We start from the raw sequence: 26,221 nt of genomic DNA, 5'->3' as shown, positions 1-26,221 counted from the left end.
ACCCCGAGCCCGAAAATGAATTTAGAAACGCGATAATCAGCCCTGACTTTTTGTTGCCTAAACGGCATCCGTACACCAGGAGCCCCCGAAACGCCCCAAAGAGTCCCAAGCGAACGCAAGAGGCACACAAATCGGATTGTTTTATAAATTAGGTCTGAAATCGCCCAATCCTCGCGTTTCTGCAAAAGCACTTAAAAAAAAAACCTACCGGTCCAAAGTATTATCCAGACCTGCGGGGGAGGGGGGGGAATACTATCGACTGCAATGGAAATGTAACACAAGCAACACATCGGGACAGAGCTTTCCCCTCCCACATACTGCATCATGAGACAGAACGACATGATATGAACAGTTTTGGTTAAATCAAGGCAAAAAAATCAGTTCTTTAGGTAGAGCTGAACAGACTTTTCTTTTCTCGCTCCACTTCAAGGCGACTTAATCCCAGCTCCGCTCAGGAAAGGGAGACACAAACGGATCACCGACATCCGTTATCTCCGGACCGCCACCCAACAAACGCTGGCGTCTCGCGTCCTACAGTTCCTCGGGGGCGGGGACAAAAAAAAAAAAAAAAGAAAGGACGAGAAACGGGAAATCTCGTTGTGACCACGGAACGGCCAAATACCCGGTGTCCACTGCGATAGGCGTGAAGGCCAAACAAAAGCGCCGCACGAATATCAGTGCAACGGAGCTCACGTCGAAAAAACCCAAAAAAACAACTAAAATTAAATTAAAAAATAAAAAAATATCCAACACAGTTCAGGTACGTGGCCACAACAGCAGCTGTCTTTGGCAAGAAGTCAACAACAAGTCCACGGTGTCACCTTCTGCCCATTTCGCTCTGTCTCATGAAGTGGATGTTGTTGGCGCTGTCTGAGAGTTCTGGGTATTGCTCCACAGAGATGACAAAGTATCCGTCGTAGCCCTGCACCCGGCCCGTGCTCAGCAGCTGCTGCTTTTCGCCGTCTGTCCATAAGCGGACGCCCTCTTCCCCTTCCCGGAGTCTCTGCTGTTCTTTCTGCCACGCTTGCGAGACGGCCCGTTGCCGGGCGAGTTCCAGCACGTGGACCTTCTCCTCGTCCAGCGTGGTCCCGTAGCGTGTGTTCAGGCACAGGGTGCCGTACTGGAGTTGTATGTCCGTGTAGCGTCTAGTCCTCGCGCCAAGAACGGTGTTGATCTGGGACACCGTGACGTTTACCCCGTTCTCCAGGGTACGTCGGCCGCCGCTGAGGCCGAGGATGGACAGGTCGTTCTCGGAAGGCCCCTGCTTGACGAAGTAATGGGTGTCCACCCCGTCGACGGTGAAATGGAGGTTGTCTAAATACTGGGCATTGTTCAAAATGGCCGCGATCCTCCTTCCGTCCTCGTTGGCGACGCTAATGATGTCCGTGGCGACTCGGCCGTCCTTCAGCGCGAATTTCACGCCCTTTCCGAAGATGGAGCCGTAGGACGCGAAGCTCTTGCTCTCCTTTTCCGGTTGGCAGCCGGCAATGGTGGAGCTGAAGATCTGATCGAAGCGCTCCAGCGTGACGAACGCCTTCAGCTGCTTCTGCACCTCGCACTGGACTCCGAGGATGGACTAAAAAAGAAGATAAACACAGTTACTGAAAGACTTAGGGAACTGCCGCCCATCCCTGACGGTACTAGAAGCATAGAACCCGCTGCCGGTAGATCGGCCCCATCCGGCCCCCGCCTAGTCTCCTGCTGTAAAGACTCAAACCTTAATCAGTCGTTGGTCTCGTCTTAGATTCAGGAGCCGTATGTCTATCCCATGCATGTTTAATACCCTCACTGTATTACCCTCTACCACTTCTGCTGGGAGGCAGTTCCACTTATCTGCCATCCTCTCAGTAAAGTAAAACTTCCTCGCATTTTATCTAAACCTCAGAACCTTCAGTATCTTTTGTTTTTCTGCCAAAGCTTTCACTTTAAATCACGAACGCCATCGACGCCGTCAGCTTTTACCGCTCCCTCCGGCTAATGGACATTTAGACATACATAATTGATTGAATCACAGATTAAGGACTCGTGCGGCTGTTACCACTTTAAAGTGTAAAATCCATTACGTGTCAATAAAGCCACGAGGTGTGAAATCCCCCCGGCCGAGATAAGTGTCTGAACGGCGGGACTCCGAGCCCCCAAACCGGGGAAGCCAGGGGGTCGCGGGGAAGGTTAAACGCCGATCGCCTTCTCCAAACATTCTGCGGAGCGAGAATTCTGCCGGAATTATTCTTCTCGGCGTCTCCAACCCGAAGCGCATGAGAGAGTCTGATCCCGGAGGAACGAGACTTTCTTCACGCACCGGCTTCGAACGCTCAGAGCCAGCGCCGGAATACAGAGAGGGCATCCGCCGGAGGGTAAGAAGTGTAACGGCGGCGAATCGAAGGGGGCCTGACTTTCATCACGAGGTATTTCCCCAAACAGGACGTCAGCGCGGCCCGCGGATGGCTTTACCTTGGTGTTGTCCCACTCCTGGGTTTTCATCTGGGTGTTGATGAGTTCGTAGGACGGCTCCATGGCGTCTATGTCGGGTTTAGGGTAACCGGGGATCACGTTGTGCAGCTGGAACCCGAAAGTCAGCAGCCAGCTGTTCACGTCTGGAGCGGCGGGGAGAGCAAAAAAAAAAAAGAGGAATTATTTAGTAGGTAAAAACACCCGCACCCCCCAGGAGGCTTCACACCAGCCTCAAAACACATTTATTTTGTGTGAAAACGCATCTGCCTATCACAGGCACTGAAATGAGTTCAAAGCCGGCGAGCGATCGCTAAATGACCTTCGGGAGGGAGTTTTAGAATAAGAGACACTAATATAGAATATAAAAAATAAAAAAAAAAAGATAGTTATGGAAGTTACTCCAATGATGCCCAACCCCCCACCCCGCTATCAGCTTTTTAATCTTATTCATCAAGGCTTTCTTTTCTGCCCTCGGATGGTGAGGGGCAAATCTCTTCTTTTTAGGTTGCAATCCCGTATGTGGCCAGAGGGGGCGCCAGAGATAACGGGCAGCTATATCTATCGCTCTGTATTAGTTGTCTTATCCTTTTTTTTTTTTTTTTTTTTTTTTTACTTCTTAGATTTCTTGCTTTGGCAAAATAAAAAAAGACGACCAATTCTGATCTCCCAACAGAGAGGTTTGACTTTCACGTAACTTGAAAAAAAATATGTTTGGGTCCCAATAGTTTTTGTTTTTTTTTTTATAGCCCTTTTATAACCCCAACCTGGCAGAAAAATAAAAAAAAATATTGAACAATTTTTGTTTAATTTAAAAAAATAAAATAAAAATAAATATATAATGAAATGATATATAATGAAAATCAATCTTTTTGATTTCCTAAAAAAAGCATATTTTTGGCCATCAGAGTGATTTTAAGTTATTTTGAACGTGGAAACGAATTAACCAGATGTGCGAGCCCCGGCGCCGGCATCTGCCGGGTACATGGATGGTTAAACCTCCCCAAGGTATCCAGGGATTCTACTGTATATTGAATGAGTAATTAATCACAACGCAACAATAAATCACAATGCGTCCCGTTGTTGAATAATGTCCTTGGGGAAAAAAATGAAGGTCACGGCGAGATGTTTAATTTGCTGCAAGTCCGCGGCACTCCTTTTTGAAGCTGCGGTTTAATGAAGTCACTCGCCGAGCGCAGCTTCGTTAAAACTTGGCGGACTTTTTTTTTAAATTATTATTATTCTTTTTTAAGAGATAATTAGTCTCCAAAAATACTATTTTTTTTAGAAATTTTCTAGTTGTAGTTTTCCTTATGTATTAAGAAAATGATACTTTGTTATATTTTTGTAATATAATCGCGTAATATGTATAGTTGAACGACGGCTTCCGTGAGGTTCTCAGCCAATCGCAGCCTCAGATCGCGGAAGCCGAAGTTCTACGACCTCTGAAAGGATGACCGGAAGGAAGACGGAGCAGACGCCTGGTTAACATGGAGGACCTAGAACACCTCGTAGACGAGACCCACCTGTCATGTAACACTTTGTATCCTGGGAGCCGCTCACCGGGTTGTTGTTCTTAAACATGTAGAGGTTGAAGGGCATGACGTTGGTTGAGCTCAGGCGCTTCCAGACGTCGTGGTCGGGGCTGGTCCAGCGGCCCGCCAGCACGTCGTATTCCCGTCGGCCCATGTGGATGAGTTTGGTGAGAGGGTCGTACAGGCCGCCGTGGTAGCCGATGATGATCTGAAAGCCGGGGTTGGAGTCTAGGTAGATCTCTCCGTAGGCCGTGTATAGAATCTGTTTGATCATTAACCCGGTTCCGCTAAAGACCGCCAGCGGGGTCCCTATATTGTCGCAGGCGATGTAAAACTCGTCGCCGCTGCTCAGCTCCATGGCGAAGAGGTGACCTTGAAGGTCGTAATAAAGGGAGGCGATCTCCGAGCTCGAATGGTTGTAGAAATGGGTGACCCTCGTGGGGTTGGCAAGGTCTGCATAGAAGAACTGTAGATGCTGACCGGAGCTGGTCTTCCGCGAGACCCTCCTTCCGAGCCCGTCGTAACGGTATTTCACGCTCCAGCCGCCAACTCTGCTATACGCTTTCACCAGAAGACCGGCAGAGTTGTACTCAAAGACGTCGCCCCCCCTCTGCCGCAAGAACCCGTCTTCGTCCATCTTATACTGGACTTCCCCCAGCCTTGTTATCCGGTCCCTCAAATCGTACCTCAGCGGCGTGAGACGGGCGCTGTTCCCGGGGCTCAGCAAGTGCAAATTCCCATTCAGGTCATAGCTGTACCTCCACAGCGGCTTGTCGTTGATGGACACGGTCTGTAACTGGCCGTCGGGGTCATAGTCGTACGAGTACCTTGTGGTATTTGCGTAGGGGCCAACTTTTAACTCCTTCTTCACCACTCTCCCCATGTTGTCGTACTGCACGGTCATCCAGTACATCAGGGACCTGAAGATTTCGTACTGCACCTCTTTCACCCGGCCATAGGTGTCAAAGTGCTTCGTGTGGGTCATGACGGCCGTGGTGATGATCTGATTTATGTCGTAATAGATGACTCCGAATTTACCGAACTGCTCGGTCTTCCCCGAGACATCATCGTACCTGTACAGGTCGATCGGCAGCGGGGTCTCGTTAATGACGGCCTGCATGCTGGTGACACGGAAACTGTTGTCGTAGTTATAGTCGAAGCGGGCATTGACCATGCCTTCCTCCGTAAACCGGAATATCTGCCGGTCTATGAGAGGACCTATCTGCCGGTAACGGATGGTGCACGTGAACCCTTCGTTTTGCAAGTTAACGGTCTTCAGCATGCCAGCGGTTTCGTCGTAGCTGAAGGCTATCTTGGTGGTGTCGTACATGATCTCGGACAACTTGGACAGCTTGCCGTATTTGTACACCACCCGTCTCCCCGTTCCTTGGTAGAGCGTCTGAAGGAGCTGCCCTTCTTCTGAGAAGTCCTGAATGACGGACGCATTGCCCTCCGGAGGCCGGTAGATATTTCTGTAGTACCCGATGGAGCGGACGGTCTCCATGGTTTGCCGGGCGACGTTGGGCATCGTCACCGAAGAGAGGCGGTCATTCTTGTCGAACTCGAAGATGTACTGCCTCTGGCTGTGAAGAAGCAAGACCATCGACTGTAAAGGAAAACGAGAAAGAAGAGATTGTAACCACCGGCAAGCACCACTCCATAAACTTTTTCACCGGTGGTCAACCCCAAGCCCTGACACGTAATACTCTGTTTTCACTCAACCGTCCTCCAGGGGCCGCCAGTCTTTGGAGAGTCATTACCCCCCATATGCTGGAAACCCGACGCACCTTTTCCAGATAGGTGTAGCTCCATGATTTCCCATCGGCAAAAGTCCTAGACGTTATCCTGCCGGCTGGGTCGTACTCCATGCGTTCGGACATGGTTCCTCGCTGAATCCCGGCGATGTGCCCCCCGGGGGAGTAGGTAACGTTGACCCCGTTCAGACGGCTGCTCGGGGACCAAAGGGTGGGTCTTCCGGCTTGATCGTACAGGATTCTCAGGGTGAACTTCCGATGGTCGTCGTAGATCTTTTCCGTCCTCGTGACGCGGTCGAAATCGAGAGACAGCAAGTTCCGGTTGTGAACCTACAGAGGACAAACAGCAGAGGAGCGACGCGTTAACAGATAATAAAAAAACGTTCTGTGTAAGCGATAAAATATCACGCGGCGTTCTATGACAAAATGGTGACAATTCTTTTTTTGTTGCATTAATCAGTTTAGATGTTTATCTGGAATCACCCAGAATCGACACGCAATAAAGAGCCCAAAGCCAGAGCAAAGCGGAGCGTCGCGCAGGACCCGAGACACAGAGCGTCGCGCGGCACCCGAGACACAGAGCGCCGTGCGGGACCCGAGACACAAAGCCAGAGGCGCAGACTCTTCTCTAATAATAATAATAACTGCCTGCCATGAATAAAGGCAGCGCGCACGAGGGCAGGGCAGGTGCCAGACAAGATAATAAGATTAAATGGAGTCTCTGGAGGACGTTCCGCTGGCATGCGCGCCCTCACATCGGGGACCTGGCATCCAACACGCCTCTACAGCAATCTGTAAGGCCGTCCAGACAGAAAATTACAGAGAGAGAGAGAGAGAGACGAGAGAGAGAGAAACGAGAGAGAAACGAGAGAGAGACGAGAGAGAGAGAGACGAGAGAGAGAGACGAGAGAGAGACAGAGAAAGAACAACGAGAGAGAGAGAGAGAGAAAAACGAGAGAGAAAGAGAAAAACGAGAGAGAGAGAAAAACGAGAGAGAAAGAGAAAAACGAGAGAAAGAAAAACGAGAGAGAGAGAGAGAGAGAGAGAGAAAGAGAAAAATGAGACAGAGAGAGAGAGAAAGAGAGAGGGGAATGGTAGAGAAAAGAGAGCGAGAGAAAAGAGAAAAAAAGAGAAAAGCGAGCGGGAGAGCGAGGGAGCGGAGGGTATGGGATAATATATGCGTGTTCACAAACAGATACATATGTATCCAAACACAGTAAGGGGAATAAATCCAGGGTTCTAAGGATTGATTATTTATGCAAATTATATAATACAGGAAAAGTACAAAAGTAATTAATGTTTTGTGATTAACATCTAATTTTTTTTTATTGGATGTGCTTTGGCGGCACGTTCCGGGATCAGCCGCGCGGAGATACCGGAGACGGAATATACTCGTATTAAAACATCGTAACGGGGACGGGGCCTCTGTGCGCCCCCCACACCGGCTGCCGTTATGGACCACCGAGGGTCAGGCGTGAGTTTGACCGACTCACACAAGGGCAACTAAAAGAAGCCCCCTTCCCAGGGGCAGAAATCCCGCGGACTTCGGTTATAACGCAAAGCATCTTAACGACGCAAAGATTTACCCGGAGTCGGCGCCCGAACACGGTGACCTGCCCCCGGGCCTGCTCCTTGCGCTGCCTCCACTCCACCAGGTTCAAGCCGTTGTCGATGGGGAGGGTGACGTTCCTTTTGCCCACGGTGGGGTTCACAGTGCCGGCCAGGAGGTGAGGTTCTGTCTGCAAAGCCACCTCCATCCCGTTGGCCAGGATCAGCCGCAGAGACCCGTCGGCACCGATGTAGTAGCTGTTCCGGACCTGGTCTGCAGAGCGGGGGAAAAGATTTATTATTTTTATGGATTTTATATATAAATTACCTATACGCGTTATATTCATCCAATCAGAAGAGACCGCGGGACTCGGCACATTTCTTACACTTTAACCCTTGCCCACCTTGCAGCAGGGTATAGAAGGCCCCGGAGGCAGAGAGGTTGGTGGTGATGACGACGTTCTCCTTGTTTGAGGTTTCGATCTGGACGTGCGCGGAGCTGTCGGTGTCGCTGCGGAAGCTGCTCACCTGCCCCGTCGGGAAGGTAACGTTGGTGAGACGCCCGAAGCCATCGTACCTGGAAACGGAGAATGCGATGAGCGAGACGCGGGGGGGAAGCAGAAACGCGCAGGGTACATCGGCGGGCGAGACCCCCCACGGGGAGCGGAGGAGAGAAAGAGGAGAAAAGATTCACTTCTGTTATCCGAATCCCCAAAATTGGCCTTTTTTTGTTGGAAGCATTGGGGGAGGGGGGAGTCCTGGGATTTCCATCTACAACTCCTATCAAGCTCAGCTCATCTGTAGGTTAAACACGCTGACCCTCCTATACAGAACAACAAATACAATTATCCGCGATAAAGGACATTCCCAGTTTGCGTGGCGACAGAACGCGAGGCGGCGAGTTTAACGTTCAAACGGGAAGGAGATCAAAGTCACCGAACCCCGGCGGCCTCGAGAGATACCATCTCGGAACCCGATCCCGGAAGAGCCTGGCTCCTGGAACGCTTTAGACTTTTTCCTCCCCTAACGATTGTATCCCCCTATATATATACACACACACAGTGACATGAAACATACCCTGCACTGGTAAAAACCCTATAAAACCGCTGCTGGTTTTTTGCAGACGGAGACTTTCCGCTCGGGGTAAATTTATTCTTTTCCAACTGACTTTTATTTGCGGCGCTAAATGAATTTCAGAAGGAACGCCCCCCCCCCCGACCCCCAACCTAATCCCGCATTCAATGTCGCTCGTAAATCGCGTAAATTCTTGACCTCGCGCGCTCGTCGGCGATTGAACGGCAAAGAATTAGATCTGGAAAGGCCGTCAGCAGCCGCTCAATAATTCAAGCCGTTCTACATCGCGAACAATACGATTCCGAAGAAAGAATAAAAGATCACTGAGAGGGTGCTAGATAAGAGGAACAGCCTCCCAGCAGAGGCGGGTAGAGGGTAATACAGTGAGGGTATTAAACATGCGTGGGATAGACATACGGCTCCGGAATCTAAGACGAGACCAACGACTGATTAAGGTTTGAGTTGTTACACCGCGGGGCGGGGGGGGGGGGGCGGGGGCCGGACGGGTTTCTACGTTAACTCACTCGTAGAAGGTGGTCCAGCCGTTCTCGTTGCTCTTGGTGGCGAGCAGGCCGGAGTTTCCGTGGTACGTTATCATGGCCAGCTCGTGGCCCTGCGCGGAGACGCTCTTCAAAGCGCTGTTGGTTCCTATGGTCAGCCAGAAGACCTGCCCGTCGGGGACCACCAGCCAGAGCGGCATGCCGGTGGAGTCCCTCCTCACGTTCAGCGTGTTCCCGTTGTTGTCGGTGACGAGCGTGAGGTCGCCCTCGCCGGTGTAGGTGAAGTTGTACCGGTAGTCGCCGGTGGTGAGGCTTTGGGTGTAAAGGTGGCGGCCGGTGGTGTCGAAGAGGTACAGCTCCTGGTCGATGGGCGAAGAAACCTCGTACAGGTTCTGGCCGTTCAGGAAGGGTTTGTTGGCGCGGATGAAGCGGATCCGGATGTTTCCGAGGTCCGCCGCGTACAAGTCGCCGTCTGCGCACACGGCCAGCGATGACGGCGAGTTGAGCTTGGCGTCCTTGGCGTAGCCGTCGTCCCCGGAGAAGCACTCGCAGTTGGCGTCGTTCTTGCAGTCGCAGCCGCTCGGCGCTCCGGCCACCAGCGAGATCTCCCCGTTGGTGCTCACCTGCCGGATGCGGTTGATCTTCTTGTCGTCCGTCTCGGCGATGTATAAGATGCCGTTGTGGGACACGGCCAGGGCGGGTGGCGGCTTCCAGCGTGGCGTGGACGGCCACCCTGCTGAGGAGGTAGTGGTCGATGCCCGGCACCTGGCAGTGCATGGGTCTGCCGGCCACGATGCGCACCTGGTGGTTCTCCGATATCTGCAGCACGACATTATTGTCGAGGACGTAGAGAGAATTATCCATGGGGTTCACGGCCAGGTCTGTCGGCCATTCCAAGCGGACCTGCGAGAAAAGAAGAAATATACGCTATATGGAGGGTAGTAGAAAAGTGGAACAGCCTCCCAGCAGAAGTGGTAGAGGGTAATACAGCGAGGGGATTAAACATGCATGGGATAGACATACGGCTCCTGAATCTAAGACGAGACCAACGACTGATTAAGGTCTTTGCCTTTGTAGTTGCCCTCGGACCATTAACTCTTTAATTGCTGCGATAAGCACATTTTAGGAGGCAGCTTGAGCAGCGAACCTCTCTTTTCTGTTTTCTTTCACCAACGGGACACACGGGGTTAAGTTAGACGGCTCTCGCTCTGATGTTAGCAGCCCCCGGCGTGCTTTCCCTGGCCTAGTACCCCAACATTACGCGGCGGGATGGTCTTTAATACCGCATCCGGGGGAGCGAGAGTCGGGATTCGGGGAGCGAGAGTCGGGGTCGGGGAGCGAGAGTCGGGATTCGGGGAGCGAGAGTCGGGATTCGGGGAGCGAGAGTCGGGATTCGGGGAGCGAGAGTCGGGATTCGGGGAGCGGCTGCGTTGGACGTTGGCTGCGGTACCTGAGACACGTCCATCACCGAGTCGCAGCTCAGCGGTCTCGCCGAGGTCAGGTCGTTGGAGCCGAGCAGAGTGGAGATGATGCCGTTTTGGTCGATCCTCCGGATCATCGTTCCGTCGACGAAGTAGATCAATCCGTATTTGTCCACCGTGATGCCTGCGAAGGGGGGGGGGAGTCAATGACATCATCGGCACTGAATTACGGCTGCAGACATTAGTGCTAAAGGGTTAAAAATAAAAGCCCCAATATCCCAAATCCGTGGCAGCGAACGGCTGGCAGTAAAGTGAGAGAATTCGTCATTCCAGATCAATGTGATAAGCAATGTCATCAGCCTATCAGCGTATGCACAGGGGTCACATGACAATTAAGCATTCCCTGCAAAAAGATGGAAGAGGCAGACATTTCCACGGGATGACAGGATCGTGTCTGGGGTGGATTTGGGGCATTTAGCAGGCGCAGGAACGGCATTTCTAATGGTGAATTTCCTTACGAGGAGGAGTTTATACGAGGGGTCTCCGTAAAACCGATGGAATCCCCAGAACGCGTCTATTCATTTCTCCACTTTTATGATTTTACCCCAGAATCATTCTTTGTGTCATTCTTTGTGTGGTTGCTTGTCTGTCCAGCAATGAAGGGGTTAAATCAGCTGTATGTCGGCAGCCAGTTGCCGCAACACGTTACCGGGACAAAGACGGGACTAACGCTGCCACGAAACGCCACGACTCCACTCCTATGTGATATATAGGGGGGGGGCTAACGGCTCCATCAAGGAAAAAAGTGGAGGGCAATGCGGGGGGCGGGTAACTCCGTCACTCCTCGGCCCCCGGCGGACTCATCTTTATATCAAAATACATCATCATTACAGGGGAGGGCTGAAAATCAGCGAGCCACTGCCCCCCCTGTATAAAGTATAGTTAAATCAGCGAGCCGGCGCCTGTATAATGTATAGATAAATCAGCGAGCCGGCCCCTGTATAATGTATAGATAAATCAGCGAGCCGGCCCCTGTATAATGTATAGTTAAATCAGTGAGCCGGCCCCCTGTATAATGTATAGATAAATCAGTGACTGGCCCCCTGTATGATGTATAGATAAATCAGCGAGCCGGCCCCCTGTATAATGTATAGATAAATCAGCGAGCCGGCCCCCTGTATAATGTATAGATAAATCAGTGAGCCAGCCCCTGTATAATGTATAGTTAAATCAGTGAGCCGGCCCCTGTATAATGTATAGATAAATCAGCGAGCCGGCCCCCTGTATAATGTATAGATAAATCAGTGACCGGCCCCCTGTATAATGTATAGATAAATCAGCGAGCCGGCCCCCTGTATAATGTATAGATAAATCAGCGAGCCGGCCCCCTGTATAATGTATAGATAAATCAGTGACCCGGCCCCTGTATAATGTATAGTTAAATCAGTGAGCCGGCCCCCTGTATAATGTATAGATAAATCAGTGAGCCGGCCCCCTGTATAATGTATAGATAAATCAGTGAGCGGCCCCCTGTATAATGTATAGATAAATCAGCGAGCCGGCCCCTGTATAATGTATAGATAAATCAGTGAGCCGGCCCTGTATAATGTATAGATAAATCAGCGAGCCGGCCCCTGTATAATGTATAGATAAATCAGGGAGCCGGCCCCTGTATAATGTATAGATAAATCAGTGAGCCGGCCCCTGTATAATGTATAGATAAATCAGGGAGCCGGCCCCTGTATAATGTATAGATAAATCAGTGAGCCGGCCCCTGTATAATGTATAGATAAATCAGTGACCGGCCCCCTGTATAATGTATAGATAAATCAGCGAGCCGGCCCCCTGTATAATGTATAGATAAATCAGCGAGCCGGCCCCCTGTATAATGTATAGATAAATCAGCGAGCCGGCCCCTGTATAATGTATAGATAAATCAGCGAGCCGGCCCCTGTATAATGTATAGATAAATCAGCGAGCCGGCCCCTGTATAATGTATAGATAAATCAGTGACCGTTCCCTGTATAATGTATAGATAAATCAGCGAGCCAGGCTCCTGTATAATGTATAGATAAATCAGCGAGCCGGCCCCTGTATAATGTATAGATAAATCAGCGAGCCAGGCTCCTGTATAATGTATAGATAAATCAGCGAGGCGGCCCCTGTATAATGTATAATGGGACTCGGGGGACCCGCACGTACCTCTAGGATTGTTGAGCGTGGCCTCCACGGCTTTTCCGCCATCCCCGCATCGCGTGTCGTCGAACGGGAGGCACTGATCTCCGGTCCCGGCCAACACCTCGGAATTCTTCACGACGTCCTTTATAGCCGCCGTCGACTTGATTCTGTAGACCCGGCGGCTGTTGGTGTCCGAGAGCAATATGGCACCCGTGACGGGGTCCGTGGCCAAGTAATATTTATGGGCCGGGCTGTGGCTGTGATCGTAGGGGGACGGGGGGGAATAAATAAAAGCAAAGAGCGGATTTAGTACTCAGACCCAGGAAAAGACATCGGAAGGTCAAAGTCTCGTAAAAAGAAACATAAGGAGGAAATTTTAGTAAGCGAGCCGAACGATTTAAGGTTAAAATAAGTCATTTAAATGCAAAAGAAGAAAACATCTGCAGAGTCTTAAACGTGCAATTAAAATAAGCATTTCATACCCGAGCCTCCTCCGAGAATTAAAAGGAAAGTATTATTATAAAGAAGTAACAAGTTTTAGTGCGCGGCCGGAACCACGCGGAAATTCCGGAACGATAGAACCCGAAATAACAAATTTTATTTTATTTTATTATTATTTTATTTTTTTATTATTATTATTATTTTTTATTTATTTATTTTTTACAGAAATGACCTTAGAGTCCGGCATCAAATCTCAAAAATTCCATATTAGGCCAACTAATTATCCCCCTTTTTTTTTTTTTTTTATTTAATATCATTTGTAACGCGTTCATTTGTTGTGGGAAATTTATACAAATATTTAAAATTTAAAAAAAGAATATTAAAAAAAAAAATAAATAATTGAAGAGCGGTTGAGCTATTTCACTCTCTGTTAATCTTTATGGATTTTTGTTTTCGCCCCCCCTGATCACTGATCATGGGGAGAAATAAGTGCTATTTCACCTTGACAATGATATTTTGGGTTTAGACGACCTCATTTGGATAAAAAGCCATTTGCGCGATGCCGGGAGACGGATTGCGTGATTGCAATATGGTGAATTTTGGAGAGTCGGGGAGAAACAAAGGGTAATTAGAGGTTTTAAATGCAAGGAGACAGTTTGCCATGTGCTCCGAGTCTGCAGCACGCCTCGGAACGTAAAAATAAAAGATTAAATGTTTTTAAAACCGGATTCAGAACTTTATGAGGTCGGAAGAACTCTTTACTGGACTGTAAAGCCCTTTAATCGGTAAAGTAAATCTGTACATTGTATTAAAAAAAACTTAGTAGGGTCGGTAAGGCCATAAATTATACTCAGAGAGGGTGGAAGATAAGTGGAACGGCCTCCCAGCAGAGGTGGTAAGGGATAATACAGTGAAAAACATGCATGGGATAGACATACAGCTCCTGAATCTAAGACGAGACCAACGACTGATTAAGGTTTGAGTCTTTACAGCAGGAGAAACGGGCGACTAGACGGGGGCCGGATGGGGGCCGATCTGCCTGCAAATTCTGTTTTTTCTAATGTTTTCAAATTTTACACAATGAACAGACTCCCAGCACAGTCTTATATGCTGTATCTTTAGGCCATCCTAACTTTAAGATGATGTCATATCGTACCGGTCATCCATTATTCTGTCGATTCAAAGGTTTTTTATTTATTTATTTTAATTGTGGTTTAGAAAAAAAAAAAATCACTCAGAAAAACAAGGAAAATTAATAAATAAATAAAAAAAAGACTAGATAAAAAAATGTTTTAAAGACAAACGCCTTTAAACGCAAAAAAACATGTAAAATGAGAATTCCATGGAATATTTCTTTTGTTAACCCCGTGAGTATTTTTCTTCTTGGAACGTTTCGAGTAAAACCCGATTCCATTGGCTAGAGTTTCGGTTTTGGTAGAATCCCCGCTTAACGGGAGATCCTAATCCAATCAATTATTGAATTATCCAATTACCCATATGCCGGGGCAGCCGCACGGGAAAATATATTGGATTTTTTAGATTTATTTTGCATGGCGTGAGGTTCAGGGGGGGTGGGGAGGAATAATTCTCTTTTTTCCCGATTTATCCTTGACTCTCCCCAGTCACTTAGACAATTAAGCTGCAGACAGTTCCCATCTCGGCAAATGACACGGTTTCTCTCTAAATAAAACTGTCTGACCTTCAAGACGGCCGCGCTGGCAGCCTGCTTTCCATCTGTATATCCGCATACTGACAGCAGGCTGCCGGGGTATTATTTCATTAGCCTGCATGTCACTCATATTAAAGCGAGTGTCCCCCCCCCCCCAGAGGACGGGGACCCGGGGGATACGTTATCTATTCTGATCAGCAGCCGCCTGACTCGCGTGTCTGCTAACGGGCCGGGCGTCTGTATGAGTCCTGTTAGAAATATGCGCCTCTTTTCCAGCCTAAAACACACGATTAGCCCTTATTGCCCCCCCTATAGACTTCACATACAGTATTGGGGGCAGTTCTGGAGACCCCCATCTGGAGATAGAGCCTGACATTCTGGAGAGAGTTCAGAGGAGGCAACTAAAATGGGGATTCATTTACAGGCTTGGAGGAGAGAGAGAAGGGATGGGGAGAGACGAAAGAGAGAGAGAGGGGGGATGGGGAGAGAAGAGAGAGAGAGAGGGGATGGGGAGAGAAGAGAGAGAGAGAGGGGGATGGGGAGAGAAGAGAGAGAGAGAGGGGATGGGGGAGAGAAGAGAGAGAGAGAGAGAGAGAGAGGGGATGGGGAGAGAAGAGAGAGAGGGGATGGGGAGAGACGAGAGAGAGAGAGAGAGGGGATGGGGAGAGACGAGAGAGAGAGAGAGGGGATGGGGAGAGACGAGAGAGAGAGAGAGAGAGAGAGAGGGGATGGGGAGAGACGAGAGAGAGAGAGAGAGGGGATGGGGAGAGACGAGAGAGAGAGAGGGGATGGGGAGAGACGAGAGAGAGAGAGGGGATGGGGAGAGACGAGAGAGAGAGGGGATGGGGAGAGACGAGAGAGAGAGGGGATGGGGAGAGACGAGAGAGAGAGAGAGGGGATGGGGAGAGAAGAGAGAGAGAGAGAGAGAGAGGATGGGGAGAGAAGAGAGAGAGAGAGGGGATGGGGAGAGAAGAGAGAGAGAGAGAGGGGATGGGGAGAGACGAGAGAGAGAGAGAGGTGATGGGGAGAGACGAGAGAGAGAGAGAGAGAGGGGATGGGAGAGACGAGAGAGAGAGAGGGGATGGGGAGAGACGAGAGAGAGGGGATGGGGAGAGACGAGAGAGAGAGAGGGGATGGGGAGAGACGAGAGAGAGAGAGGGGATGGGGAGAGACGAGAGAGAGAGAGGGGATGGGGAGAGACGAGAGAGAGAGAGAGGGGATGGGGAGAGACGAGAGAGAGAGAGGGGATGGGGAGAGACGAGAGAGAGAGAGGGGATGGGGAGAGACGAGAGAGAGAGAGGGGATGGGGAGAGAGGGGATGGGGAGAGAAGAGTATTAACAGAGAGACGGGGAGAGAGACGGGAAGAGAGCGAGGCTGCGGAGGATTGGTCGGCTTACCTGTGCCGGAATTCTTTATTTCTGATAGAAGTCAAGAAAGCGAGGAGTAAGAGAAAAGCAAGGAGTTAGTAACAGAACGCGGTGTATAGAGCGTGCGCAGCGCTGAAAGAGTTAAAGGAACCCCACGCGTAAAAAGGTGTTTATGGGATTCTGAAACAGACAGGAACCCCCGGAGGCGGAAATCAGATTAAAGGCCTTTACTCACCGACTCCCCCGAGAGCCGCTTTCCACTCTCGCCAGCGGAGGGAGGAGTCCAAACTGGGATGTATTTTGTCACTTTGGGGGTTCTCGAAGATTTTAATGCCCCCCCCGAGTATTTCTTTCCCTCCCCCACTTTTCTATTACATTTTGAACACAGAATTTTCTTCTGCTTTACACGGTTTATTAGAAAGTGTCACAGTTTGTAGTAAAACGGAGATATAAATACAGATTGAAATTTAATGGAAAAAAAGGTTACTTCAAAGAAACCTGATTTTATCTCATTTTCTCCCAATAATCTCCCTTTATCTGCAGCCCTGGAGCCGCCGTTGCTGTCAGTCATGTGATATTTTGGGTGACTTTCCCGGCTCAAACACCACACTGAGCTGATGCTTTATGACGATGCTAATGAAGTCCGTTCCTCCGTAGGCTTTCATTAGTCAGAGAGTCCGACTGGGTGATTAAGACTGAGCCGTTCTATTGTCCCCAGTATTATAAGGAGTCGGGGGGTTTAGTAGATCAGGGCTCAGGGCGAGAATCATACAAACGGCTGATATGCAGCTGCCTGAAAGCGTTATATAATGGGGCAAAAACTACAACCGGGGTAAAAAAAGAAACCAAGCAAAAAAAATGCGGTTAAGCGGTTTAGTAATTTCCTTTCCCATACCTTAACTCCAGGACGTTGGTGACGTTGCCGGAGGGGAAGATTCTTCGGATGTAGTTGAAATCTCCAACGTAAAGACTCCCGTCCGGGCCGCAGGTCAGCGCGACGGGCGCCAGCAGCTTGTTTCCCGTCGGCCAGGCCGTTGCAGCTGGGGCAGGAGATGCTCCGTCTGCGCCCGTTACCCATGATGCTGCCGATTACTGGTGGCTGCTGGGAGATGAACTGGTTCTCGCCGTTCCCTTTGTGCAAAATGCCTGCGCGAGACAATAAATCGGGATTAGCCACAAAACGCGTTGGGTCCAGAGATAAAGACGTTCCTGAAACGGCCGACATTATTCCGTCTCACATTTTCCGAATGTCGTAAACAACAGCTTTACGGAAGAAAAGCGAGATTTTTGGCTAAACGCGGCCGGCGGCCCCCGTACCCGTCTGGATGTTCAGCGCGTGATGCTTGTCCAGAGACCATCCTCCCAGCTTGGAGGCCTCGATCTCGTACCCCTGCAGCACGGCCGTCCTCTTCTCCCACAGGATGCGGTCCGGGCACGACTCGTATTCATATCCCACCGAGACTGGGGGCGGAGACAAAAGACGATAGGTTACGATCCCATGTGGACCGACCAATCAGAGAAGAAAGGAAGTGGAGTTATAAATTACGCGCCTTCCCCCGCGGGAGGACATGTTGATTGTGGGCGCTATCATACCTGCGAGCGTCCAGGCTCAGGCTACCAGCAGCTCTCCATAATTGGGGTGGTTTTAGCGAGGGGCGGGGCTAGCCTCCAGATGTGGGTGTGTCCAAACGGCACCCCCGAGATCCGGAAACACAGGATTTCCCAGAGACTCCGGGTGAAACCAGTTCTGGACGCTACCCTGACCCAACGGGCCAGACTGGAAATCTATCATCGGGTTTTCCGCGCACGTATAAAATATTAATTTTCAACCCATAAAAACCTTAATAAAGATTTTTCAGTCCCTATGGCAACAGCCTATCAGGGCCTGCTTCTGTGTCACATGACAATTAACTGTGCCGGTAAATATTGATGAAAGAGGCAAGAGCTGGCATGACTTAAAAACCTCTAGATTGTAAGCTCGTGAGTCAAGGCACCAAAAAAAAACCCCCCAAGAAACAAAAAAACACCCCAGCTCTTACCAAACGCCTCGGACAAGCCGTAAACTTTCTGGCTGTACACGTCGGTCTTGTCCCAGATGAAGAAGTAGGAGAGGTCCGGAGCGGAGGAAAACGACTTCCTGAAGAGCCGGCCCTCGACGGCCACCATGAGATGCACTTTCATGAGGTTGAAGGGGATGGTGGAGTGCGTGAGGCTGATGCGCAGGACGGATTTGTAGCCGGCGGTCCGAGTGCTCAGATAACTCAGTTTTATTTTACTTCCTGGAATGCGGATCTCCTCCTGCAGAGCCTAAAACACCAAAAACATCAGAAATCTCCTTAAAAAAAATAATAAAATGTAAAAAAATCATTTATAGGGATCAGAGGCGCCACAACGACTTCCTGCGCATGACAACAGACATAAGGAGCAACGGCTTCATAAAAACAATAAAAAAATCCTTTTCACTTCACACAGGAAATTTCTAAAAATATTTTAAAACAAGAGATTTTCAGGATTTCCTATATAAAAAAAGGACCAAAAAAATTAAACCTTTTAATTTTCATTTTCATTAACCAATAATATTATTAAAATTAATAATATATATATATTTTTTTTTTTACACATGTAACAAAATAATGTAAACATTGAAAGACTATTGTGAAATCGTCATTATTAGCCCCAAATCTCCGCGTCTTCACTGAAGTTTATCCTTCTAAAGGCAGCCGACTTTCACATTTTTGTGCAAATAAAAACGAAAGCTGATTTTTTTTAAAAAAATATATTTTTTTGCTGTTTGAAGTAGATAAACTGGGTTGGAGATCACAGCATTGCAGGGGTATCAGGGGGATGTAAGAGGGCAGTTTCCAGGGGGAGGGCATAAAAGGGCCGCTATCCGGGGGACCCGCGGTATATTTTGTACAGAATTTGCCGGTAAACGGGTCCTCGCGGCAATAAAGCCAACTTCAAACATAACGATATTTTATTTCACGCCCGTCGTCCTCACAGAACCGCCAGGAACATAAAACATTTTTTCACCCCGACGGGGATTTAATTTGCATTTATTTTCCAGATGTCTGTTTGCTTCCGTATGAAAATTGGTCTCGGGGGGGGGGGGGGTCGCGGAATGTATGAAATGGGAGCGCTCCTCGGCGCGGGGGGCCGTACTCGGCCCGTCAATCATCTCACGTTTTTAAAAACCTTCTGCGGGGAGTCAAACGTAGCGACACATAGAAAGCGGGGCGGGTTTGGTGAGCTGCGCGCTGCCGCGTCCCGTTTCAATTCTATTTTGACTTAAATTGAGAATTCGGGATCTGCTGAATCTACGAAAAAGTTATTTCTGGAACTAAAAAAAAAATCTACGAAAAAGTTCTAGAAAGCGGCATGCGGGGAGTTAAACAGGAGCGGCCGCCATCACCACGAAAACATTCACTCAGTTACTTATACAAAACACTTTGGAGATGAGTGGCAGCCCGTGGCAGAGCCAGCATTATCTGATCCGGACATCTGCTTTACAACGAAAATAATTGTAATATTTCACTTTTACTGAGAAATTATTTTTTGAAAATAAAAACTCCGGCTTTATCTTATTTTGTCCCAATAACCCCCTTTATCTGCAGCCCTGGAGCCGCCGTTGCTGTCAGTCATGTGATATTTTGGGTGACTTTCCCGGCTCAAACACCACACTGAGCTGATGCTTTATGGCGATGCTAATGAAGTCCGTTCCTCAATAGACTTTCATTATCTAGAAAGTCCGACTGGGTGATTAGGACTGAGCCGTTCTATTGTCCCCCACAGGCAGTATGATAAGGAGTCGGGGGGGGTTAGTAGATCGGGGATCAGATAACAGAGCGAGAATCATACAAATGGCTGATATGCGGCTGCCTGAAAACTTTATATTATGGGGTAAAAAACTACAACTGGGGTGAAAAAAAAAAGAAATTCCGCAATATTTATGGAAATGTATTTTTAATCCGATCCGAGGAATAAATACTCAGGTTCTCCGGGTCTTTCAGTTGAAATATATAAATATATAAATCAGAGAGGAGTTTTGAGTTAATAAACGGTTATTAGAAAAGTGTTTTGAGAGCCGATGTATGTAGAAGGAACGCTTATTGTGTTTTTGGGGGTCGACTCGCTCCACTTCACTATGGAATATGGATTTAATCCACTGGCTCAGCACCGATTCCATGAACGAAATACACAAAAAAACGGTAAAAACGAGCAGTCTGGAGCGCGGACGGCGGTGGGAAACACCGGACGGGAGGATTATTACACGGAGCTTCAGCTATTCCGAGGGGGAAGATGGCTGCTGCTGGACAGAAGACGTCTGAGTGGAATTATCTTGGTTTGTGATGTCTCTATAAGGGATAGGACGTTTTTACCGTACTGAGGGGTAGTAGATAAGTGGAACTGCCTTCCAGCAGAGCTGGTACAGGGTACGAGTGACGTAAACACACGGATGGGAATATACCTGTATTTCGGGGACGATGGGCCCTTTGTGGGGGCAGGAGCCGGCGAACGCGGTGAGAGGGGCCGGGGAGAGCACCGGGTTAGGACGGGCAAAGCTGCTCAGGTCACAGCTGGGGATCTCGTTCTCCTCGTGCCGCATTGTTATGGTTTCCATGACGAAGAAGCGATCCCATGGCAACCAGAGAGTATGTTCTTGAGTAATAAACGGAGCCCGCTCGAAGCGCAGGGTAATGGATATGCCACCATTTGTAACCAGATCAAAGCTGTTTACGTAAACGACAGGGGAGGAAAAAACAAAAAAAAAAGAGACAAGAACATTATCTGCAGAGACGTCATTTGCACCATTTAAGAAATCACCCCCCCGTTTTCCTTTTGTACGAGAGCCGCTCTCCCCCCTCTCTAATGGGCTTTTTGTAATTATGTAGCTAATTGCATGTTAAATTATCGCCAGCGTTCTTTTATCAGAGATCCGCGAGCCGTTTCGGGTTTATAATCACCTGGTTAATAAAAAAATAAATAAAATCGTAACCCCGTTCCATTAACGACTAAACGGCGCTCAGTAATTAACGGATATAATGCGCCCTGCAACGCGTTCCCTGGAGCCCCCCCCGTTAATGCATTCACAGCGCCATAACTTATTAATGCCAACGGCTCCCAGATGTTTTCCCGCGCCTCTTCCCCGTGACATTAATCTCCCTCCGCGACAGTTTAATGTCCCCCGTTTCCAGTATGCGCCTCCATTAACGCTGCTGGTTTCCAGTCCTCGCTCGCCGTGATCCCGCTGCGTACTGGCGAGAGCCCCCAGTTGCAGCATCTGGCTTTGGCCGCTTGGCGGTCCGGCGTCCCTGACATTTTGTTGCTGCCGGCATTTTTAGAGCGCTGCTGACTCGGGTTATTTTTAATGGGTTCTTACAAATAAACGCTAACGTTTTAACGCTTTGGTTGCTGAACATACTACATTTCTACAGCATGTGTGATGTCATGAGGGCAGAGCGATGACATCACAGGGTGTTTGTCCATGGAGCACCTGTGCATGCACCGTGTCAGATTTAACTGCAGCGTAGCTAAGCTGACGGCATTTGCAATAAAAAGGGCTTTTGCTTAGGCAGCCGACGGCCAGAGCATAAGCTGTACTGTCGAGACAGCCGGCAGCTATGCTTTATCTAAAACATCAGACCTTGGTGATGTCAGCATATATATATATACACACGTTTTTTTCATGGCGGACATAATGTAAATATTTTTTGCGTTGATATCATGTCACACCGTGGCAAGCACAGCAAAAGAAAGGTCTAAATTTCTTTACCCCAGGCAGGGCAACTGAAAAGCTGCCCCTTAGCATTCAGGTCCCCGGCGCCTTTATCCTGCCCTCTGGCTCCGGTACATTACGTATCTGCCCCTACTAATACCCCCATCACATCCAGCACACGCTTACCTTCCATCTTGTCTGCTGATCGTGTAGCCCAGGAGAGGAGCGCCCACAAAACTGATGTTTACGCCCACTAGCGGTGTGCCGTCTGATGTCATCACCTGACCACGTATGACACAAGCATGCCTTAAAAGGAAATAAAAAAGTGAAAGGTCAAAAAACTATTTTCAATCAAAAAATTATTTTACATTGAAAGGGGATCCACTGCCATTTTACCTGAGCTGCAGATTTCCTGCGCACCCCCGCAAGGCTGCCGTCACGTTGCTCGCACACAGCGCCTTCTCCTGTCCCGCCCGGGGGAAGCAGGAACGGAGCAGAGTCATGTGACGCGACGTAAATTCACGTGACTCCACTGGGTTCCGGGGCGGAACGAGAGAAGAGTTGCTGTGTGCGAGCAACGTGAAGGATTACTGGGACCCGCAGGTACACCCGAAAAACACCCACATCCCGATACAGTCCTCTATACCATACTGCCTGTGAGGAACAATAGAATGGCTCAGTTTTAGTGATCCAGCTGGACACTCTGGTGAATGAAAGTCTATGGCGGGAGGGACTTTAGCCATAAAGCATCAGCTCAGTGTGGTGTTTGAGCCGGGAAACCAAACCTTAATCAGTCGTTGGTCTCGTCTTAGATTCAGGAGCTGTATGTTTACTACCCTCACTGTATTACCCTCTACCACCTCTGCTGGGAGGCTGTTCCATAATATATAGATTTATATTAAGGGGCAAAACTGCCGCTTATAATACGGTATTCATGTATCTCAGTCAGCAGCCTTGGATGTACGGTATGTGCGTCCTGGAATAAGACCCCCTGACAGAACCCCCCGTGAAGTCGCAGAATCCTTGGAGATTCTCTTTCTATTCATCGTGCGCACGGGTAACCAACCCGCTGACCTCTACGGAAAACCTCTGCTGATGCAAACCCATCAACTTTTTTGTAATAAAGCAACTAAAAGGCACATTTGCGGTTTCCATGGTTTCAGTGTCTTAACCCTTTCATATATGCTAAACAGCGTTAAGATCCGACACCCTCCTCTCCCGGGCTTTAAGCAAAAATCTAAGTGCAAAAGTCGAGCTCCCGTCGGGTTTATGATTATTGATATTTTTCTACAAAGTAACAAATCTATTATTTTTTTTTATTGTAAAAATGCCTTTTCTGGCTGTAAAACGCTCAATCCTTTTGCACGTCTGTTAATTCCGCTCCCCGGAGGTATAAGCTACAATCTCAAAGTGAGAGCTGAAAATGCACGGCGTTAAGCGGTCCTGCGCCGTACATTACCCGGCGAAGCACTTAACGGAGAGAAACGTCTCCGCTCATTAATTATGCAGGATATTAGGGGTGGTTTTTAAACTGCAGATAAAGTCTCGTTACCAGAAGCAGGGTATTTCTACAGAGACGAGGTCATTATTTATTAAAACGTTATATAATATAAAAAATGAATTTTAAATAATATTAAAATTAATAAATATAAGTAAAGCTACATATAGACCACATAGTCTAACACATTCCAATACATTTATTTTTATGTTATTTTTATCGGTTATATGCGTCCGCATCGCTATCATCTTGCATAATAAATTCCAACAGATTGTAAGCTCCTAGGAGCAGGGCTCTCTGCCCCTTCTGCCCCGGCCAATTTTAATTCACTCTCCCCTTATTGTAACAGCGCTACGGAATCTGCTGGTGAGATATAAATAGCAACAACGTAATATAATCCAACAGAGATCACATCTCAAAAGGCTGGCCAAGGATGATGGGCTTTGTAGTCACGACCCAAATCAACACGGGTCGCGGTTCCCCGGAAGTAACGGCTTCTTCCCCGGGAGGCATTTACGAGGCTCCATAACGCAGCCGGCGGTTTATATTTAAATCCATGCGCAGACTGGATCAGGAGGCGCTCGGCGGCCTTCCTAGAAAGCTCCGGAATTCACTTACAGATAAAACGTTATGGGGGCGCGCCGGATTTACAAGGAGGACAACGGGGGGAGGGGGGCTTTTATTCGTCTATAGACACACTTTCCATCTAGAACTCGACACTAAGTATCAATCTCTCCGGAACAACCTCCATACGGCTTAAATTCCACTTTTAAATTATGATGTCATTTATTTATTTGTTTATTTTTTGACAGCGAGACATACAGAGCCCTAAAAGCTAGAGTTGGGGCCGATCTGCCGGCGGGTTCCATGTTGCCGGCGTCGTAATGAAATTGTGAAGCTTACATATTACATGTTTCTTTTATTAATCCCTTTCCTAGTTTAAATGCCCCAAAACAATATTTTCTCGTGACTCTGCCCCGTAAATAAGAGAATCCTCTGCAGACGGAAGCGTCGAAGCTCTCTCTCCCTCTCTAGCTCTCTCTCCCTGTCTCTCTCGCTTTAGCTCTCTCCCTCCCTCTCTCCCTTTAGCTCTCTCCCTCCCTCTCTCCCTTTAGCTCTCTCTCTCCCTCTCGCTTTAGCTCTCTCCCTCTCGCTTTAGCTCTCTCCCTCTCTCTCTCCCTTTAGCTCTCACTCCCTCTCTCTCGCTCGCTTTAGCTCTCTCTCTCTCTCTCTCTCTGGTATTCCCCGGCTGCGTGCGGATATACTGCCTCTCTGACCTTCACGTTTTATCACCTGCCTCTTAAAAGTCACAATGTTTTAGAGACCTCTAGCAGGGGCCGGGAAGGGCCATTTCATCACCGTAAGGGTAATTTAGAGGAATTGCTCTGGTTCGTTGCAGAGAAAGCAAGGAGCGTCTCCGGGGGCAGCATCCCCGCCGAGCTCTACCGAGACTCCGTTACTCGGCCTCGCTAACGAGCGCTCGGGAATCAGAGCGACTAAAACGGGCAACGGTTTGCAGGACGGACTAAGGGGTCTCAGTATGTGGGCGAGAGAGAGCAGGGCGAGACCAGAGAGACATTTAAATATATAAAGGGATAAAAAATAAAAAAAACAGGAGAGAACAGTGGAACAGCCTCCCAGCAGAAGTGGTAGAGGGTAATACAGCGAGGGGATTAACCATGCATGGGATAGACATACGGCTCCTGGATCTAAGACGAGGCCGACGACCTTTTAAGGTTTCCTCATATAACTCACCCTCCATCGAAGGGATTGTCTCCGGGGATGAAGTGGGTGCTGTCCTTCCCGACCAGGAACTGGATGCGGCTGTAGAAGGAGTGCAGGTTCTGATGCGACGCCGGCACTTGGGTCTCCTGGATGATGTCGAGCGGATCCGGGGAGCCCAGGCACAGGGAGCTGGTTTGGCATGAAGGTTGCAAACAGCAGTCAGGATCCATACAATCCACCAGGCCGTCTGCAAGGAGAGAGCACACGCGTCACCCCTACGCGGCAACCTCACGGTTAATACTATTAAAATGCAATTTGTGGGAGATGTCAGAGATGATGCAAGGTAGATAAAGTGAGTGGACTCAAAGGGTTAATTCTGGCCGGTTACATTGTAACATTTGCCAGCGAGAACGTTCTTGGTGAAGAGTGAAAGATGTCGAAAGCCTCTGTATGCAGGAGGCGCCCGTCACCCTGAGATATCTGTGATAATAGCGTTACGGAGGGACCTGCGCGGCTGGAAACAATCTCTATCGCTGGAGGCTCATGCGCCGTCCGCTAAAACAACGCGGGGAGAGAACAGGAAGCGGCTTCCAACTTCCTGCTCGGGCTGACGGGAGGGAGGGAACAGGAAGCGGCTTCCAACTTCCTGCTCTGGCTTATGGGAGGGAGGGAACAGGAAGCGGCTTCCAACTTCCTGCTCGGGCTGACGAGAGGGACAGAACAGGAAGCGGCTTACAACTTCCTGCTCTGGCTTATGGGAGGGAACAGGAAGCATACGTGTCAAGTGTCCCTGTTCAGTTTGGCCAGTCCCTCTCTGGAACCTGTCTGTCGCCCCCCCCCGGTCCCTTCTTTCCTCCCCTGATGCCCCTCTTTTCTAGGAGGTCAGAATGTTTGCTGGGTATGAGGGGATCGCAGGGTTCTACGGCCCTAAAAGCCCCGATAATGTGTATAGAAACAGCAGGAACGGCTTTATAAATTAAACGGGGGAAATAAACCCCATTATTCTTCTTCTAAATGCCCCACCCAGTTACGTAATAGCTCCGCCCATAACCACATCCCAACACAAATGTAAATGTTAGGAACTCCTGCGCGGCTTTATCTTTGTATTTTGTGCTTTGAAAAACCCCTTAAAACTTGATATTTCTCCCATGTGGATCTAAAGCACGTAAAGATACAAACGTATAGAACGCCGCGAAAAAACATCTTTAAGGAAAAAAAAATGTGTTTGACTTTTAAAGATCTGCAAACAAAAATCTGTCATCTACTAAATCGTCGATATTTCTCTGCCCTTTACTTTTAATAAATTTGTGTTTAATAAATCCCCACGAAAAGCTTTTCTTAAATAA

General features: G+C 48.8%; 1 protein-coding gene across 1 annotated transcript in view; it reads right to left on the bottom strand.

Moving 5' to 3' along the window:
- Window positions 1-598: 598 nt before the first annotated feature.
- The window catches only part of LOC128474373 (teneurin-4-like), a 53,948-nt gene continuing 28,325 nt past the window's right edge, over window positions 599-26,221 (bottom strand). The window contains 18 exon segments of the mRNA XM_053456696.1: window positions 599-1,576; window positions 2,452-2,594; window positions 3,975-5,589; window positions 5,771-6,067; window positions 7,324-7,559; window positions 7,690-7,862; window positions 8,884-9,557; window positions 9,559-9,762; window positions 10,310-10,464; window positions 12,483-12,715; window positions 15,967-15,987; window positions 16,832-16,956; window positions 16,958-17,082; window positions 17,254-17,397; window positions 17,976-18,243; window positions 20,405-20,666; window positions 21,839-21,958; window positions 24,906-25,122. Of these exon segments, the coding sequence (XP_053312671.1) occupies window positions 818-1,576; window positions 2,452-2,594; window positions 3,975-5,589; window positions 5,771-6,067; window positions 7,324-7,559; window positions 7,690-7,862; window positions 8,884-9,557; window positions 9,559-9,762; window positions 10,310-10,464; window positions 12,483-12,715; window positions 15,967-15,987; window positions 16,832-16,956; window positions 16,958-17,082; window positions 17,254-17,397; window positions 17,976-18,243; window positions 20,405-20,666; window positions 21,839-21,958; window positions 24,906-25,122 (5,771 nt within the window). The 3' untranslated portion in view covers window positions 599-817.

This window comes from Spea bombifrons, chromosome 2, assembly GCF_027358695.1.
Source record: "Spea bombifrons isolate aSpeBom1 chromosome 2, aSpeBom1.2.pri, whole genome shotgun sequence".
Classification (NCBI taxonomy): Eukaryota; Metazoa; Chordata; class Amphibia; order Anura; family Pelobatidae; genus Spea; species Spea bombifrons.
This window is presented reverse-complemented; position numbering and strand designations above follow the sequence as displayed.